Source organism: Delphinapterus leucas, chromosome 15 (genome assembly GCF_059928025.1).
Source record: "Delphinapterus leucas isolate spDelLeu-1000000601 "Yukka" chromosome 15, BTC_Dleu_Yukka2, whole genome shotgun sequence".
Taxonomy (NCBI): domain Eukaryota; kingdom Metazoa; phylum Chordata; class Mammalia; order Artiodactyla; family Monodontidae; genus Delphinapterus; species Delphinapterus leucas.
In genome coordinates this window covers 62,371,812-62,389,939 of record NC_143143.1, presented here as the reverse complement: position 1 = coordinate 62,389,939, position 18,128 = coordinate 62,371,812, and the positions used below count along the sequence as shown (strand labels likewise).

Below are 18,128 nucleotides of genomic sequence, written 5' to 3'. Positions count from 1 at the left end.
CATGTGGTATCTTCAAATGGGAAAAAATAAAGGTCTGGCAATTCACCAGAAACATCCCTGCAAGGAAGAGCAATGTGCGGTCACACAAAGCACATACTAATGCATCTTTAATCAATGCACTCCAATGCAACGTCCTCTAAGATCTGACCGAGCAACCATCTGCCAACTGCCTGGCCTAGAGTTCAAGGACTCAAGAGTGTCTGAAAGGCAGCCCAAACTACGGATCACAGGGGCCATCAGGAAAGCAGCAACACTCAGGCAAGAAGATAAAAGTGACTCCCTATTAACCAGCCCAAACCAAGTCCCTGGGCAGGTTTCTCTAGGGGAAGCAGCTGTTTCTACTCTGTATCCAACTCATCACCATCAACACTACGTTCTTTCTCAACTGTTGCTAATTGTTTTGAAGTATCAGGACTCCTTGTCTGCAAACGCTGAACCAACACCAAGAGAGCAATTCCAACTCTGGGTCTTTGGTTCCCATGACGGTCAGCTATCAAAATGTGAATTACACAATTTTCAGAACAAGATTATTCATCTCCAGTTGAAAAAATAACATCACTGTCTGGAGAACTTTTAAAAGGACATGGAATGTGTGTTGAGGGACTAGTCCTATATTTGCTTCTATTTACATAAAATATATCTGAAGGGATATGCAAGAGCCAGATAACAACAGTGGCTGCCTGTAGGGAAAAGAGCTGGGTGGCTGAAGGCCAAGAGTATAAGGGAGGCTTTGCAGTGTATATCCTTTTATACCTCTTGAATCATGTAAATATATTACCTAGTCAGAAAAATCAAATTAGGGGAGAAAAAAGATGGAAAAAATCTGTAAAATTAACTACATCCAGGTGTTAAAACTCATTTTTCTCTTTTCATCTATCCACCATGAATATAATGTAATAAAATGTTTTAACTGATGAACAAAGGGTCCTAGTTGTAAAACTATTTGTCTTAACTTCATGGTAAAGCTTCATAAAAGAGTTTCTATGAGGTCTACAGCAATGGGAATCCTTAACTTTCTAATGTCAACGTAGCATGTCACATAGCCTCAGCCATAAAAGGCATTCAGAGCAAAGATGTCAAAGTAACAGACTAATAAAATATATTCTGGGGACTTCCCTGGGGGTCCAGTGGTTTAGACTTCGCCTTCCAATGTAGGGGGTGTGGGTTCGATCCCTGGCTGGGGAGCTAAGATCCTACATGCCTCACAGCCAAAGAGCCAAAACATAAAACAGAAGCAATGCTGTAACAAATTCAATAAACACTTTAAAAATGGTCCCCATCAAAAAATAAATAAAATATATTTATTTTAGTGTAACATAGTGTAGTAACAGGCACTGTTTATAAACACAGGTCATCTGTTTTTTGTAAGCCAAACAGTTGTGTGAATGGTCTAAACACTTTCAAACTGTCTCTTAAGTGCACGTGAGCCACAGACTCTTAAACTGGCTCATACTATTTGAGGGCATCTGAGCAGTCAATATCAAAACACCAAAATGCAATACTCAAAATGTAATACTCCCTTGAAACAGCAACTCCATTTCTTGGAACTATTTTAAGGCCTTCAGTGAATAACTGAATACATGTGGAAGATGTATGTACACCTTCATGCTTATCTCAGCAGCATCTCTAACCACTTAAATACTCATTGATAAGGGACTGGTTAGATTATGACACATCTCTACAATGGGAAATTATGCAGTCATTAAGGATGGCAATATAGGGCTTCCCTGGCGGCGCAGTGGTGAAGAATCCACCTGCCAATGCAGGGGACATGGGTTCGAGCCCTGGTTCAGAAAGATCCCTACATGCCGCGGAGCAGCTAAGCCCGTGCGCCTAGAGCCCGTGCTCTGCAACAAAAGAAGCCACCACGATGAGAAGCCCACGCACCGCAACGAAGAGTAGCCCCCGCTCACTGCAAGTAGAGAAAGCCCGCACGCAACAACGAAGACCCAACGCAGCCAAAAATAAAATAAATGAAATAAACTTATAAAAAAAAAAAAGAATGGCAATATACTTCTAAGTATTTACACATGGGAAGATGTTCATGACATTTTGTTGAGTGAGAAAAAGCAGGCTACCAGGGACTTCTCTGGTGGTGCAGTGGTTAAGAATCTGCCTGCCAATGCAGGGTTCAATCCCTGGTCTGGGAAGATCCCACATGCCGCGAAGCAACTAAGCCCATGTGCCACAACTACTGAGCCTGTGCTCTAGAGCCTTCGAGCCACAACTACTGAGCCCGCATGACCCAACTACTGAAGCCTGCCTGCCCAGAGCCTGTGCTTTGCAACAAGAGAAGCCACTGCAATGAGAAGCCTGCACACCACAACAAAGAGTAGCCCCTGCTCGCTGCAACTAGAGAAAGCCCTCGCGCGGCAACGAAGACCCAACGCAGCCAAAAATAAATAAAATAAAATAAAATAAATTTATATTAAAAAAGCAGGCTACCAAACAGAAGACTTACTATGATGTGATTTATGTTTACATGTGTACATGCACAAGTGCAAAGAAAGTTGTGAATGAGACAGTGTAAAGTCATGATTCAAAGCATGAACTTTAGTATTATTCAACGCGTCAGCATTTGAATTTCTGCTCTGCCACTTAGCTATAAAATCTTGAGAAAGTTACATTAAGTCACAGTTTCTTCTACAAAATGGGATTAATAACAACACCTACCATAAAGAACTGTTCTAAGGATTATTAAGTAAGCTAATAAATGTTAAATGGTTAGCCTAGTGCAAGATGTGTAATAAACACTCAAGAAAGGCAAACAATATTGATCTCTGGGGGGTGAGCTTGCAAGTGATTGTTTTTGCTTTCTTTGGCCTTCTTCACAGGTGCATGTATTTTGTTTCTTACAATCAAGCAGGGGGATGGCAATAAAGCTATTTTTTCTTTGGGGAAAAAAGTCTAGTAACTTGGTTTCAGCTTACACATCTTAGGAAGACAGGCTACTTATCTGGAAAGAAACCTAGAAAGGTCACGGATAAGAAACATGAACAACTAAACGCCTGCTCTGAATTCAAATTGGCGCCAAGCACTCCCTGTCACTTGATGACCCCAACAGGCTACCAAAGAAAGCATTTAACTGATAAGGGGGAAAAAGAGGCAAAGAAATCCTATTTTGTGAAACATTCATAACATACATTCATAAAAAATATATTCAGGGCTCCCTGGTGGCTCAGTGGTTAAGAATCTGCCTGCCAATGCAGGGGACACAGGTTCGAGCCCTGATCCAGGAAGATCCCACATGCTGCGGAGCAACTAAGCCCGTGCGCCACAGCTACTGAGCCTGCACTCCAGAGCTTGAGCCACAACTACTGAGCCCAAGAGCCACAACTACTGAGCCCAGGTGCCACAACTACTGAAGCCCACGCACCTAGAGCCGGAGCTCTGCAACAAGAGAAGCCACCACAATGAGAAGCCAGCGCACCGCAACGGAGAGTAGCCCCCCACTCGCCACAACTGGGAAAAGCCCGCGCGCCGCAATGAAGACCCAACCCAGCCAAAAATAAATTTAAAAAATAAATAAATTTATTTTTAAAAAATATATATATATTCAAGTCTAGAGGACGCTAATTCAGAATCAATGTGGGTCTGGGGCTTTGTTGTATTCAATAGTCACAGCTCATAGTACATTAGGAACTTAATGTATATTCCTCTTCTAACCCTCAAAATCACCTTATGAGGAACAGTATTAGCCTTATTTTAAAAATAAGGATGGGAGGCTCAGAGAAATTAACTGGCTCAAGGTCACACAGCAATTAAATGGAACAGTCAGAATTCAAAACCAGGTTTGTCTTATTAAAAGACCCTAATTTAAACTTATTTTAAACACACAAACACACACACATGCCTATACACATGTGTATTAATATATGAATAGATTAAAACAATTCAAGTTGTACATACAGTGAACAGGTAAATCTTCCCCCTACCCCTGGGGAGATACTCGAAGCACATGCAAGCATTAACATATCTATATTGCTTCCCTACCTTTTTTTTTTGTTTTTAAACTCAAGTTTAAGTATAGTATCACCATTCTCTATCTTACTTCATAGATCTTGGGGCCCCCGCCACCCCCACCCCCACCCCCACCTTTTAAGTAGCTGCCTAAATGCCATGGTACAGTTCTCTTGTAATGTATTTGATTAGTCCCCTGCTGAGGGAACCTCTCATAGTTTCCGGTCTTTGCTAGTGCAAACAATGCTGCAGTGAATATCCTGAACATATAACTTTAGCTACACACGAGGGTTCTTCGTAGGAGCTATTCCTGGATGTGTAAACACTACACATGTTCCTTTTTGACAGAGGGCACCATCCTACCCACTTCCCAGGCTGTACCATTTATCCTTCCACCAACAGTGCACCGACTGCCCACACAACCCCAATGTCCGGGGCTCGTGCTCTGAACCACCACAAAGCTATGAAGCTGGAAGAACCTGCCTGTCAGGAACTTCTCATTCCATGTACTGATCCAGGAAAGAAATGAAATTGTTTCTCTGCTAAACATTTACACTCTGATGTCAGAGGCTTAATCAACCAAATACAACATTTGGCCCTTGAGTAGGGCCCTTTTTTGGATCTTGATTCAAACACACCGATTGTTAAAAATGTATGAGACCATCAAGGAAATTTGAACATTAAGGAATGTTAAGGAATTACTGTTACATTTTTAGGTGTGGAAATGGTATTTTTTAAAGAAGGTTCTTACTCTTAGAGACACACACAAAAGCATTTTCATATAAAGTTTTTTTTAACATCTTTATTGGAGTATAATTGCTTTACATTGTTGTATTAGTTTCTGCTATATAACAAAGTGAATCAGCTGTATGTATACATATATCCCCATATCCCCTCCCTCTTGCATCTCCCTCCCACCCTCTCTGTCCCACCCCTCTAGGTGGTCATGAAGCACGGAGCTGATCTCCCTGTGCTATGCGGCTGCTTCCCACTAGCATATAAAGCTATATGCTGACTGGGACCAAAATAATCAGAGGTGAGGTGGGGTGGGATGAATAAGAGGTTATAAGTGAGACAGAACTGCCATGTGCTGCTAACTGCTGGAGCTGGGTAATGGGTCCATGGTTCATTACACTATTCCATTTTTATGTATGCTTGAAAGTTTCCAAGATAGGGGGGAAAAAAAAAAGATTGCCCTCTGACCAATGCCTTTTAACTTTTAAGAAAATTTTAATTGTGGTTAAAAAAACCCCACATAATATAAAATGTACCCTCTTAACCATTTTTAAGTGTACAGTTCAGTAATGACAACGATATTCACATTGTTGTGTGACAGATCTCTAGAACTTTTTCATCTTGCTAAACTGAAACTCTATACCTATCAAATGGCAACTTCCCATTTCCCTGTCTCCCCAACCCCTGGAAACCACCATTCTACCTCAGGGTTCATCCATGTTGTGTAGCATGTGACAAGATCTCTTTTTTTTATAAGGCTAAATAACAACCTATTGTGTGTATGTACCACATTATCTTTATCCATTGATCTGTCCACAGACATCTGGGCTACTTGCACCCCTCATCTATTGTGAATAACGCTGTGGTTGATCACAGGTGTACTCAATGACTTGTCCTTTGAATCAGACTGCCATGCAGCTGGGTAGAGAGCCACAGCAAATTCTACATTTAAAAGAGGGAGGTGGCCTGGAATAACAAAAAAGAGATTCAGACACACCTGGGAATGAAACCCAGCCCAACCATTCCCAGCTCTGGGACTCCAGGCAAGTTCCTTCAACCAGCTAAGCCTATATCCTCCTCTGCAAAATGGGACTACCACAAATGCCCTGCTCCTTGGGGCTGTGTGAGGATTAGAGGAGGACAAGCATGACAGGGCCTGGCCCACAAGAGGTGCTTCTGCCCTGACCCAATTTACAGGAGAAAAAAACCTGAGACTTGGAGAGAGAAGCAACATGGCAGCCTGAGTTAATCGGCAGCAAAGTAAGCAGGAACCAGGGCTACCGGGCTCCCAAGTTCATGGCCCTTTTCCACACCAGCGTGTCCTAAATGTCAGTCATCTGATTGTCTCTTCACAATTTCTGCCAGATCCATACACCACCTGTACCATTATTTAGTTAAGATTTTGCTTTAAATCTACTTTAACACTTTTTTTTTTTTTTAATTTATTTTTTTGGCCATGCTGCACGGCTTGCAGGATCTCAGTTCCCTGACCAGGGACTGAAGCCAGGCCACAACAGTGAAAGCCCAGAATCCTAACCACTAGGCCACCAGGGAACTCCCAAATTTCTTTTTAACAGAAACTTCGTATGACTACCATGAATGGAAAACCAGTATCACTTGTTGTAAATAGAAGGTAACTGAAAATAAAGACAAACAACCATGTTACTAAATTCGAACTAGATACTGTAGCTTACCTAAGGCCAGAGGCCTGATCTCTCTTGGTTAGAAAGCCAGTAGAAGGGTGAGATAGGGAGGGTGGGAGGAAGGCTCAAGAGGGAGGGGATATGGGGATATATGTATGCATACGGCTGATTCACTTTGTTGTCTAACAGAAACTAACACAGTATTGCGAAGCAATTATACTCCAATAAAGATGTATTAAAAAAAAAAAGAAACTAAGAAAGCCAGTTTAGCACGTGTTAAGAAAGACTGGAACCAAACAAATACTCTCCTTGACGTAGTCAAAAGAACCAAAAGAGTTTCAAAGGGAATAACTCTCACCGTGTCGTTCAACATAATTTAGGATGTTGTGTCTGAGTGTCAACTAAAATCTTCTGTTCCACCTGGTTTAGCTCCGGAATCTAAGGCCATCCATGTCTCCAAATCAGAGTCCCGTTATCAAGATCCCTGGTGATTGGTGCGTACATGAATGTTGGAGAAGCTGCCCACATATGCTACCTTTATCGTAAACAGTTCCCAAAGTTGATCAAGCAGAATGTCCCATAAATCACAGAATTTGTTTCAGTAATATAACGAGTTAAATACATTTTAAAAAATCCCCTGCCTAAAGTCCACCAGAACTGTCATGGTTCACTGTCCAATTCCATAATGACATGCTCTCACAGCTCATTCAGTGCACAAAACTGATCATGTACATACAATATTCCTGGTTAATGCAGCCAACAGTCTGTTCATAGAATGAAGGGTTTAAATGTTAAAGGCTCAGGTTCTGGGTCCTACTCATAGGGAATTCTGTATCAAAAAGAAAAACAGATTAAGAAGCAGCAGCAAAGAAGGCGACAAAAACTATGAAAAGATACCTTATGGCTTGTGAATTATACCTCAATAAAGCATTTTATTTTTTTTTGAAGATATTTTTAGGGTCCTAATCAAATTTTAAGAAGGAAAATGTACAGTTCTCCTTTTCAACTTTTTAAAGTTCTAACTTTCCGCAAACTAATTTATTTAGAATTGTTCTCTTATGAGGCTGAGAGGGAAGCAAAGATATTCACTACAGCACTCTATGTGATTATAAAAAGCCAGAAACAACGTCAATGCCCAATGCTAGGCAAAGTTTACTAGCTCATAATTACTAAACATGGGAAAATGGTTATGAAATGTTACGTGAACATTTCCAAATGCAAAATGGGAGATACACTCTGAGAGCAACTACCTAAAAAGATAGCTGTGCAAGTGGACAAGTAAGCTGAAACTGAGTCAGGATACCCTTTGCACAGGTAATCCCTCTCCGCCAAACTGCACTAATGTCTGCCTTTTCGACTTTATTTAGACACTACCTTGTTAAAAACATTATTTAAGGAGGCTGCCTTTATAATTAAAATTTTTTAACAATGAAAGGATCTAGTTTAAAGAAATCATCAGAAATGTAGACAAAAGTTTATGCAAAGAAAAAAAAATGTTTATGCAAAGATAATCTTCAAGATGTTCTCTGTAGCATTATTCATAGCATTTAAGTATTGAAACCTGCCTAAATGACAATGACTGGGGAAACAGGTAAGAACTGCACATTCATGAGATAAAATACATTTAGGAATATATTTTCCTTTGGACAGTAAGATGTTTTAACAGTAGTTATTTCTGAGTGAATCTTTTCAGGGTTTTCCTCAATGGAAATTATTTTTATAATTAAAAAAAATTCTATTAAAAAATGCTGGCAATTGAAGAAGTAAGGAGGGAAAAATACTATATATTTCTTAGGCTAGAATCTGACCTGCTATTGCAGACCGTGCAAAACCAGTAACTATTTCCACCAAGAACTATCTTCTTGCTGTTATCTTAAGTAACTTGAGCTGACATTTTGTCTTACCTGGATGGAATCTTTTATGATTTACTAGCTAGATTTCTTTGCTTAGGTTACTGAAATGTGTTATAAAGTAATGGTTACTGCAGTCCCCTAAGCTGCTGGAGACAGTACTATGAGCTTTAGTTTCTGTGTAATTTATGTCACACACAAAAGCCCCAAAGCAAGCCCTTCCTGAAACCACTGCTGAAAGGGATGTTAAGGACCCCAGAGCGGGTAACAGCATGTCCGGTCTCAGCTCCCAGTGGTCTATTACAATCTCTATTTCACTTGGACTCACTTCCATTTATACACTATGTTCAAATATGACAAAATGCAACTGCTGCAAATATCTTGCCAAAAACTTAAAAATAAAACCACACCCACCACAATTATCACTGGTGCTCTCTAATGCAAACTATGATTTAAATAAATCAGCATACTAAAAAGATAGATCTGCCTGTGTGTGAAGAGTCCAGTGTCTGCTATCAGTGTGACAAAGCGAAGTGTCACCAAGATTAACTGAAGCCTTAAACAAGAACATCCCAAGCTGCAATGCAGATGTGTGATGCTGATAAATGAGCTGATTGCAACGATCTCTGACTGCCAAGAAACAGCTCTAAAAGCCCCACCCTGGAAGGTCTGGGAGAAAGCCCTGCATGAAGTCACCAAGGAAGAGGAAAATATTACCCAACTCAAAGCTGTCTTTCAGGCAGCGCTGGAAGAGCCTTGGAAGATTATCCCACGTCCTTATTTTGCCTATACAGACACTGAGGGCCAGAGAGGCTGAGTTACTTGCCTCGGGTCACACAGCAAGTGGCAGATTTGCTATTAAAATTCATGTCTCCACCCAGATCCCACTGCCTTTTCACACCAGAATTTCCTGTGGTGGCACAGGCCTTGACCAAGAAATTTTTCTAAGACTGCAGAGATAAGGGATGTTGAAGGGAAAATAATAAGCCCACATGGCAGACAGGGAAAACTGAGGCTTGACAAAATTGAATCTTTTACAGATAAAAAAATGGGTAAAAATATTCTTTGGTGACAGAAGATAGGGTAGTGGTCACCCTTCTGGAGGGAGGTGAGGAAGGCTTCTGGAGTGCTGCTAATGTTCTATATGTTGATCTGGGTGGTGGTATCATGGGTGAGTTCATTTTATGAAAATTCAACAAACTATACAGTTACAATCGTCTAATTTTTCTGCCTGTATCTTATCCTTCAATAAAAACATTACATTAAGAAAAGAAAAAAAAAAAAAAAACGGAATCTTTTGCAATTAGTCAGCAGGTGGCATAGGGCTTTAGCCACCCTCTCCTCACCGGTGCAGATGTTATCACCAGAATCAAGAAACAGTTCAGGGCCGAATGACTCAGAATACAAGCTCTCAGTTCCTACCTGCTTCATGTTTCAGCCCTGAGTTAGAGCTAAGAAGGATGAGAGGTAGCCTATCTCACAAATCAGATTATCTATTTGTTGCCTATCAGTGAAGTAACTGACACTCATAGTTATGTTAAAATACCTCGAGGGTTTTTCCCCTGATTTCTTCAAACATTCTATGAAGTCAGTTTTCTTCATCAGCCTTTAAAGTTATTTACCCAGATGCAGAAGAGAAAGAAAGGCTTTTGACCAGATGTCGGGGATGTACTGCCCACCTGCAAAACAGATGAACAAGTGAGTGGTAGGAAGAGCAATGGACCTGGAATCAGACCTGGGTAAGTTATTTGACTTTTCTGTGCCTCTACTTTCCTCTTCTGGAAAATGGGATTCATAACAGTCCTCATGTTACAGGGTTGCTGTGAGGACTAAATGAGACGACATGTGCAAAGTGCTGAAAACAGTGCTTGGCTCAATAAGTGTTAGCTATTTCTATTACAGGTAGACCTCGGAGATACGGCAGGTTTGGTGCCAGACCACCATAATAAAGCAAATCTTGCAATAAAGCAGGTCACACACATTTTTTGGTTTCCCAGCGCATATATAAGTAATGTTTACACTATACTGTAGTCTACTGAGTGTGCAAGAGTATTATGTCTAAACAAACAATGTCCATTAATTAATGTACACTAATTAAAAAATACTTTATTGCTAAAAAATGCATCATCTGACAATGCAGGGTTGCCATAAACCTTCAAATTGTAAAAAAAAAAATGCAGTACTTGTGAACCACAGTAAAAAAAAGGTAAGCCTGTACTATTATTATCATTATCTTTGGCAAGTCCTAGTTTTGCTACTTATTACCAAAGGAGTACATCTCAAGCTTTAATGTACTCAGGAGACACCCGGGGGTCTTGGTAAAATGCAGACTGGCTTATTATATCTAGACTTAGACTCTGCATTTCTAACAAGCTCTCAGGGCACATGGGTGCCTCAGTCATGCAGAACACACTTTGAGTGGCAAGGATCTACCGAACCCAGCACCTATCGGGTGCTTCATATTACTGACCAAAATGAATGACCCCTCAGTAGCTCAATGCTTCATCTGTAAACTGGGGATAATGCATGTGCCATGTGATCTCAACTGGCTGAACGTTACTGCACAAGAATGCACAGGAAAGAGCACTCTAAACTGCAAACAAAGCTACACAAGCAGAGGTGGTAGGATTATCAGTCTTGCTATTCGCAATGTTGAATTTACAACATTGTGAAACCTAAATTTACAGAGGCAATTATTAGCATACGTTAAAAGAAGGCTCGAATTCCCTTGCTAGAATTCTAGCAAGAACACAACAGCTTCTCCAGGGATTCCCAAATCAAAAGCTCTGAAACTTTAGAAATGTCATTCGATGGCCAAGAAAGAACCACTTTGGCAGGGAGAGCGTGGCCATTTGAGGCACTAAGCTTCAAGAGTGATTCCATTCTCTCTCGCAGAGATGGCCAGCCTCCTCCCAGCTTTCATCAGCCAAGATCTCAAGTCAGGACAGCAATGCCAACAGCATGAGACAGATGGGCACTGCCCTGGCAGAGCCCACACCTGCCACTCCACTAGCTGGCAAAGAGCCAGACTTCGAGAAAAGCAGGGCTTCTGGATGTTCAAGGTGGAGGCTTCAAGAAGATGTACCTGGCTACCTTCCTGCAGTATAAGCGGGGATCTCCTCCCCAGAGGCTGTAAGTACGATGTTTACACCTGTGCCTCTCCTCCAAGGGTTCCCAGGGAACCAGAGCTCATTCTTCCACACAGGGCACCTTACCAAAAAGTTCTCTCATCATTTTAGAGGCAGATGGCACCACCAACATCTACCTAATTGATCAGGCCAAAAGCCCAAGAGACGTCTCTGATTCCTCTAGCTCTTCCCCTCAACCACCATCCTGCTGGTTTCACCTCCATGACGCATCCCCAATCCATCCTCTTGTACCATCTCCACTGTCACCACCCTAGAAAGCCGCCATCACCTCTCACCTGGCCTCCTAACTACTCTCCTGCCTGCCACTCTTACACCCCTTAAAATTCACTGGCCACAGGGGCCGAAGTGATGTTTCTAAAAAACAGAGCACAGATCACATCACTCCCCTTCTTAAAGCCTTCAATGCCTCCCCATTGCTTTTGGAATAAAGTCCCACCTCCTCACTCTAGTCCACAGGCCGTAGATGACTTGAGGCCTCACCCCCAGCCCAGCCCCCACTTGGCCATCTCACCATTCTCCCCTCCCCGCACCCCAGCCCACCTGCTCCAGCTGCTCTGAGCCTTCTTTCAGTTCCCAGAACTTACTAAGCTTATTCCCACCTGAGAGCCTTTACTTTTGCTGTTCCTTCTGCCATATTCTCAAATGTTTGGCCCCTTTCTGGCAACAAGTCTCAGCAAAAATGTCACCCCCTCAGAGTGGCCTTCTCAGACCACCCAATTAATTGGCAGCATCCCCATGGGGAAGTCACTCTCCATCACATCACTGTTTTATTGTTTGCACAGTACTTATTTCCATCCGAGTGACCTTGTTCATTTATTGGTCTATTTTTCCGCCGCTGCCACTAGAATGGAAGCTGCACGAGAGCAAGGACCTCACCTACCTCTCTACCATCACATCCCTAGGCTAGAACTGGGCCTGACACATACCAGGTGTTCAGCAAATGCTGAATGAATGAAACTGAGGCAGTAGAGGTAAAAGCACTGAACTTGGAGTCAGAACGCCTGGAGGTCAGTGTGAAATGGGCCACCTACTAGCAGCCTGGCCTGTCTTACCTCAGGTCCCTTGAGTGTAAAATGCGAATCTCAATCTGCACCTTCCCTTCCTTGCAGGGTTACCGATAGACTAAGTGAGTGAAGACACGTTTAAGCATTTTTGTAAACCATTAAGGCACCATAAAGAGAGCACTGTATTATTAGCCAGCATAAGAGAATGCTCTTTCTTAGGGACCCATAAATCAGTGGATGAAAGGGCTTAGAGAGCAAGCCAAGGCTTCTAGCCCAGGCACCCAACAGAAGCATGAGGACACAAGAGATGTGAATCCGAAGCTTTACTCTGAGGAGGGCAAACACAAGATATGGATTCATTTAAAGACATCAAATTCATTTCAAATGCTAGTAATAGGGCTTCCCTGGTGGCGCGATGGTTGGGAGTCCGCCTGCCGACGCAGGGGACATGGGTTCGTGTCCCGGTCCGGGAAGATCCCACATGCCGCGGAGCGGCTGGACCCGTGAGCCATGGCCGCTGGGCCTGCGCGTCCGGAGCCTGTGCTCCGCAATGGGAGAGGCCACAGCAGTGAGAGGCCCGCGTACCTCAAAAAAAAAAAAAGAAAAAAAAAAAAAAATGCTAGTAATATGCAAATTAAGCTCTGAGGTCCTTGAAGAATGTGGAGTTGGGGCTGATCTCCACATGCTCCACTGTGCTTGGCATAAAGAGATTTAGTAAACATTTACTGAACTGGGGGTCGGACTACCAAACCTGGAATCCTATCATCAGCTTTCATTTTTCTTTGCAACCCATTCTGGCATGGGATTACAGGTTCCTGGGGCAACTCTGTAATACTGACATTTGTGACATTTATATAATACTATGACAGCTACTGTTTCATGCATGCAATGACCCTGTGAGGTTGACAGACCTGGTATCGTCAGCACATGCTTTAATTTATTCATTCACCAATCATAAATAGAATATAAAGTATAATACAGGTGCTATGTTAAGCCCAAATAACAATAATGTTTACCAAACATGCCGGGCACTTTACATGTATTAGGTGCAAATAAATCCTCATAACAGCCACATATAGTGGATACTATTATTATCTCCCTTTTACAAATGATGAAACTATAGCACAAAGAGATGAAGTAAAATTATTCAGTGGCATGCAGCTTGGAAGTGGCAGAGTCAAGATTTGAACCCAGGCAGCCTGATTCCATGCTTTTAAACCACCAGCATGCAATCAGAATTGTACAATAGCACCAAAAGGGCCTACCAGCCTACTCCTCTCACTTTAAAGAGGAGGGGGCATGGGGACAGAAAAGCCCCTTGTAAACATTCCAACTTTGTTTTGAGGTCCCCACTTTGGATGGTATCTATTTAAATGAAGCTTTATGTAAGATCTTGTTTCCTTGCCAGTGGAAGAAAAGCCTCTAGCCAAAGCAGTCAGAAGCAACAAAAGAAGACCCTTGTGGCTTTGTAACAGCTACTGCCGAGAAATCAGAGATATCAGGGTACAGGGAAGAAGATACAGGATTTACCTGGAAATGTGTCCAGCTCCATCACTTAATAGGTATAAAGTTCTTAGGCAAGTCATTCACTTTTCTTAGCCTCAGTTTCCTCATCTTCGAAATGGGGATGACATCACCACCTACCTGGCAAAGTCTATGTGAAGATTAAATGAGATAATATACCTGAAAAGTGCTTCTTAATCATATACAGTTGACCCTCAGTATTTGTAGGGGATTCCAGGAGCCCCCTTGGATACCAAAATCCACGGATGCTCAAGTCCCTTATATATAAAGGTGAAGTATATACCTTCCTTGAAAAAAAATCCACATCCACACAGTTCAAACCTGTGTTGTTCAAGGGCCAACCAGACTTGTAAATAGCTATTACTGTTTCAAGCACTTCTCAAAAGACATAAAGATAACTCTTTGTCTTCTGGAAGGGTCAACAAGGCCTAAGTAGAAAATAAAACCATAACCTCAAACAACTACAAGGACTTGACCCCAGGGTTTCCCCCACCAGGACTACTTTGCAGAAGTCCACACCACCTCCCTTTCTCTGAGCAGAATGGAGAAGTAAAACTGAGGGTGGGGGGGATGTCAACAGGGGGAGGAATATCCAATGAGCTGGTGAACTGCACACCTAAATCCTACCTGTCTCAAAGTCAACCCTTCCAGGAAGCCTTGCCCAAACCACCCCTCATGCCTCATAATAGCTTGCTGAGCACTTACTATGTGCCAAGCTACTTGACATACCCATCTTACTGGATTCCCACAGTGGTTCATTAACGCATTTTACAGATAAAGAAAAGAAGGCTCAAGGAGATTAACTTGCCCAAGGCCACACAGTTACTAAGTGGAGATGCAAAGTCTCAAATTCAGACACTCGGACTTAAAGCTGGACTCTTGGTCCTTCTCCTCCCCATTTAGGGCACTTTCAACATACACCTCTCATAATCTAACCACTCTGAGCAGCAAGTGATAGGACCCCATTGTGCAAAAAGGTCAACTGAGGCCAAGAGGGGAAGGGACTTGTCCAAGGTCACACAGCGAGCCAGGGGCAGCGCCGAGGTTTGGACCCCAAGCTTTCGCTTCCCCGCCTTCCTCCCGAGCTGCGTCCCAGACTCCGACCCCTCGCAGCCGGGCCTGGGGGTCGGGCCGCACCCCTGCCCGGGGGAGGAGGGGCGAGGTCGCCCGGACTGCCTGAAGATGCCCAGGAGGCAGGGCAGAAGATGCTCCCGCTCCTGGAGCAGCAAAGCCAGTCGGTGGTGCTGCCCCGGGCCTTCGGGAAGATCCCAGGCGGCGGAAGGATCGGCCCTGCCCGGCGGTCGTTCGCATCGTCGCCGACTCACCTGCAGCCCGAGCCGAACGCGGGCGGCGGCGGCAGCGGCGGCTGGGGCGGCTGTGAACCGTGGGCTCAGCCATTCCCCGCTGCCCCGGATGGGGAGAGACCGAGGCCGCTCACTTCCTTAGCAACCCGGCTCAGCGACCTACTTCCTTAGCAACCAGTGTCAATTTCAATAACTTTATTGGGACACGAGCGGCGGACATGGAGAGCCGGGCGAGCCAGGCGGGGAAGGGCCGGGCCAGGTATTGGCGCTTAGTAGGTATCCAGCCAGCAGTCTTCGGTCCTTTCACCCATCTAAGGGGGTATGAGACGAGCGCGACATGGCCTGACAACCACCTGCTAGTATCTCGTGCCTCGGTTTCCCCATCTGTAAAATGGAACGCACTGGCTTGGTTGCGCCATTTGACCTTTCCTAAAGCGCTTTCACATCTCAAATTGCTGAGATAGCTCCCATTTAGGGCCCACTCGGTGACTCAACCAAAAATTTAGGAATCATTTCTGTCCCTTCCCTCTCTTTCACTCCCCCCACCCGGCCCCCACATCCAATCAGTCACCATGTCCCTTAGAGTACTCCTCAAATATTTCTCCTATCCACCTTTCTTCATCGCCAGGGCCACCACATCAGGCCAGGCAGAGCTCCCCTCACCTCTAGCCTGCCTGCCTTCTCTGTGCTCTGCTTCTACTCTGTTGTCCAGCCCTGACCTGTCAATCTATTTTCCACAAGGTGGCCAAAATGATCATTTTAAAACATAAAACAGATCGTGTCACATTCTGCTTAACACCATTTAATGGACTCCCACTGCTTTTAAAGTCAAACCCAAAGCCCTTACTACTTTCTACAAAATCAATAAAACTCTGTTCCACCCCCATTGGCCTGGAACGCCAGGTTCCATACCCGCTCCCCCCAAGAACTTGACCTGCTGTTACCCACTATGCAGAAGCTCCTGAGAGCAGGATCCCTTTATTCATGGTTACATCTGCCACTCTTGGTCCATAGTAGGTGCTCAGTAAATATGTGTTGAATGAATGAATACCTGGAATGCTCTTCCCCACCCCCCAGCCCCTACTTTTGCCTAGTGTGGTAGATATTGCTACTTACTACCCCACATTTTTTTTCGGGCTCCTGAACACACAACTAGACTACATTTCCCAGCCTTAACCTGTGGTTCAGACCAAGTTCTGGCCAATTCAATGTGAATATGTGCCATTCTCAGGCCTAGCCCATAAAAACTTCTCATATAATTGTTCATACTGTCTCTGCTTTAATGTGAAGGACTTTAAAGGACTTTGCCTTAAAGTGAAGGACTCCAAGGCCCTAGGAGATGGCTGAGTTGCAAGGTGGAAGGAATCTGGATCAATGAGACACCCCTTAGAGGACAGCTGTCCCAAACTGGACAAGAAAATAAACTTTTATTGGACTCTGCTATTGAGACGAGGAGGCTTTTTGTTATAGCAGTTAGCTGGCCCCAACTAAGATACGACTTTGAATCATCCCTTGGGTCCTCATTTACTTCCCTTCACCTGTTAACACCCTACTTCCCTACCCAGCATTATTCAATATAGTTAAATCAGTGAATCATGTTTACCCTATAATAACTACAAATTTTGTTTCTACTGAACCAAATAATATGTGTTTATGTTTATTTCTCCCACACCTTTTGGTATTTTTTGAGATTGATAATTACCTCGATTTTTTTTCCATTTTCCTTAGTTTTCTTTGTAGCTATTATTTTTTTTCCTAAATGATCAACAAATCTTTCTGTCTTGAACTTCTCTTAGAAGTTGTATTTAATGGACTGAGCTTCTAATTTTCTCATTGTTTTTCTCTTACTTTCCTTCTTTGCGGCTTTTTTGTTCTACTCTCTTGGGAGATTTCCTCAACCTTAGCATCCATTTCTTCTATGGAAAGATTCTGGGCTCACCTTTCAGTCATCAGTATTCCTCTCTGCAGACACTGGTCAAAACTTCCTCTTCCTGTTAAGTCAGTTAGTACTTTCCCTTCTGTCTCTGTCTGCCAAAAGTTTGCTGAAATCTCTGCACTGCTAATGTCTCCCTCCTGTTCTATCCACATTATGGGCTGATACATTTTTTATTTCTTACTGTCATATAAGCAGGATTCAAGGAGAAAAAAATAAATACATGTCATGTATTCCAGGCCAATCAATACACCATGTTTAACTAGATGTCTTTATTACTTTAAATTTTAAAAAACAGGTACATAAAGGGGTATAAACAGCTAGTTCAGATAAAGGGTATAGAAAACATGGCTTTTAAACATATGAAAAGATTCTCTACTCACTCATATTAAAGGAAATGAAAATTGAAATGACGTTGAAATTTTTTTCACTTATCAGGAAGAGAAAAACTTTTATAAGGCGCTGTTGATGAGAGTCTGGTCTTGATTCTGTCCTTAGTAAGCTGTATAAAACTGTGTAGATTAGTAGTAGTAGTGTAGATTTAGTAGAAGTGTAGGGCGATCAATTCATCCTTGTTTGCACAGAACTTTCCCTATTTTCGAATCAGTCAGAAGTCCCATCTCCCAAGAAAACCTTAGCTGGGCAAACCAGGATGGCTGGTCATCCTAGTATGGGAGGGTAACACTTTGATATATTACCAGTATTTTTCCATTTTCCACCCAACTTAGACATTGAAGCATTTATTTCTCAAGGAAGAGTTGTTTCAGGAGAAAGATAGGGAAAGGACTTTCTGAGTTCCAAAATCCTGGAGAGGGGACTCAGGACATGGAGGAAGCCTCGAGAAGTCAGAGCAGGGCTTCCAACCTCCAATTCTGGAGATTTGCTCATTTGAGTGAGAAGAGATATGGTGAGAATGCAACAGTGGGGAAAGAGGCCAGCGGGGCTGGGACAAGGGGTCCTGATATGGAGAGATCATGTGAACCACAGCAGAGACCCCTTCCCCCAGAGCAAACTCCAGCCTAGAAA

The 18,128-nt window shown here is 43.1% G+C and overlaps 1 protein-coding gene across 5 annotated transcripts in view; it reads right to left on the bottom strand.

The window, feature by feature from the left end:
• KIF3B (kinesin family member 3B) overlaps nt 1-15,299 on the bottom strand; it is a 37,491-nt gene extending 22,192 nt beyond the window's left edge. For 2 of the 5 annotated variants that reach the window (XM_022592703.3, XM_089896681.1), the window contains exons 1-3: nt 15,191-15,299; nt 13,872-13,995; nt 9,735-9,867 (exon numbers count right to left, since the gene is read on the bottom strand). In XM_022592703.3, the coding sequence (XP_022448411.1) occupies nt 9,735-9,767 (33 nt within the window). In that variant the 5' untranslated portion in view covers nt 9,768-9,867; nt 13,872-13,995; nt 15,191-15,299. The remainder of the gene's footprint in view (nt 1-9,734; nt 9,868-13,871; nt 13,996-15,190) is intronic. The other 3 variants (XM_089896680.1, XM_022592704.3, XM_022592705.2) reach the window with 3 other exon arrangements.
• Between the last annotated feature and the right edge of the window lie 2,829 nt (nt 15,300-18,128).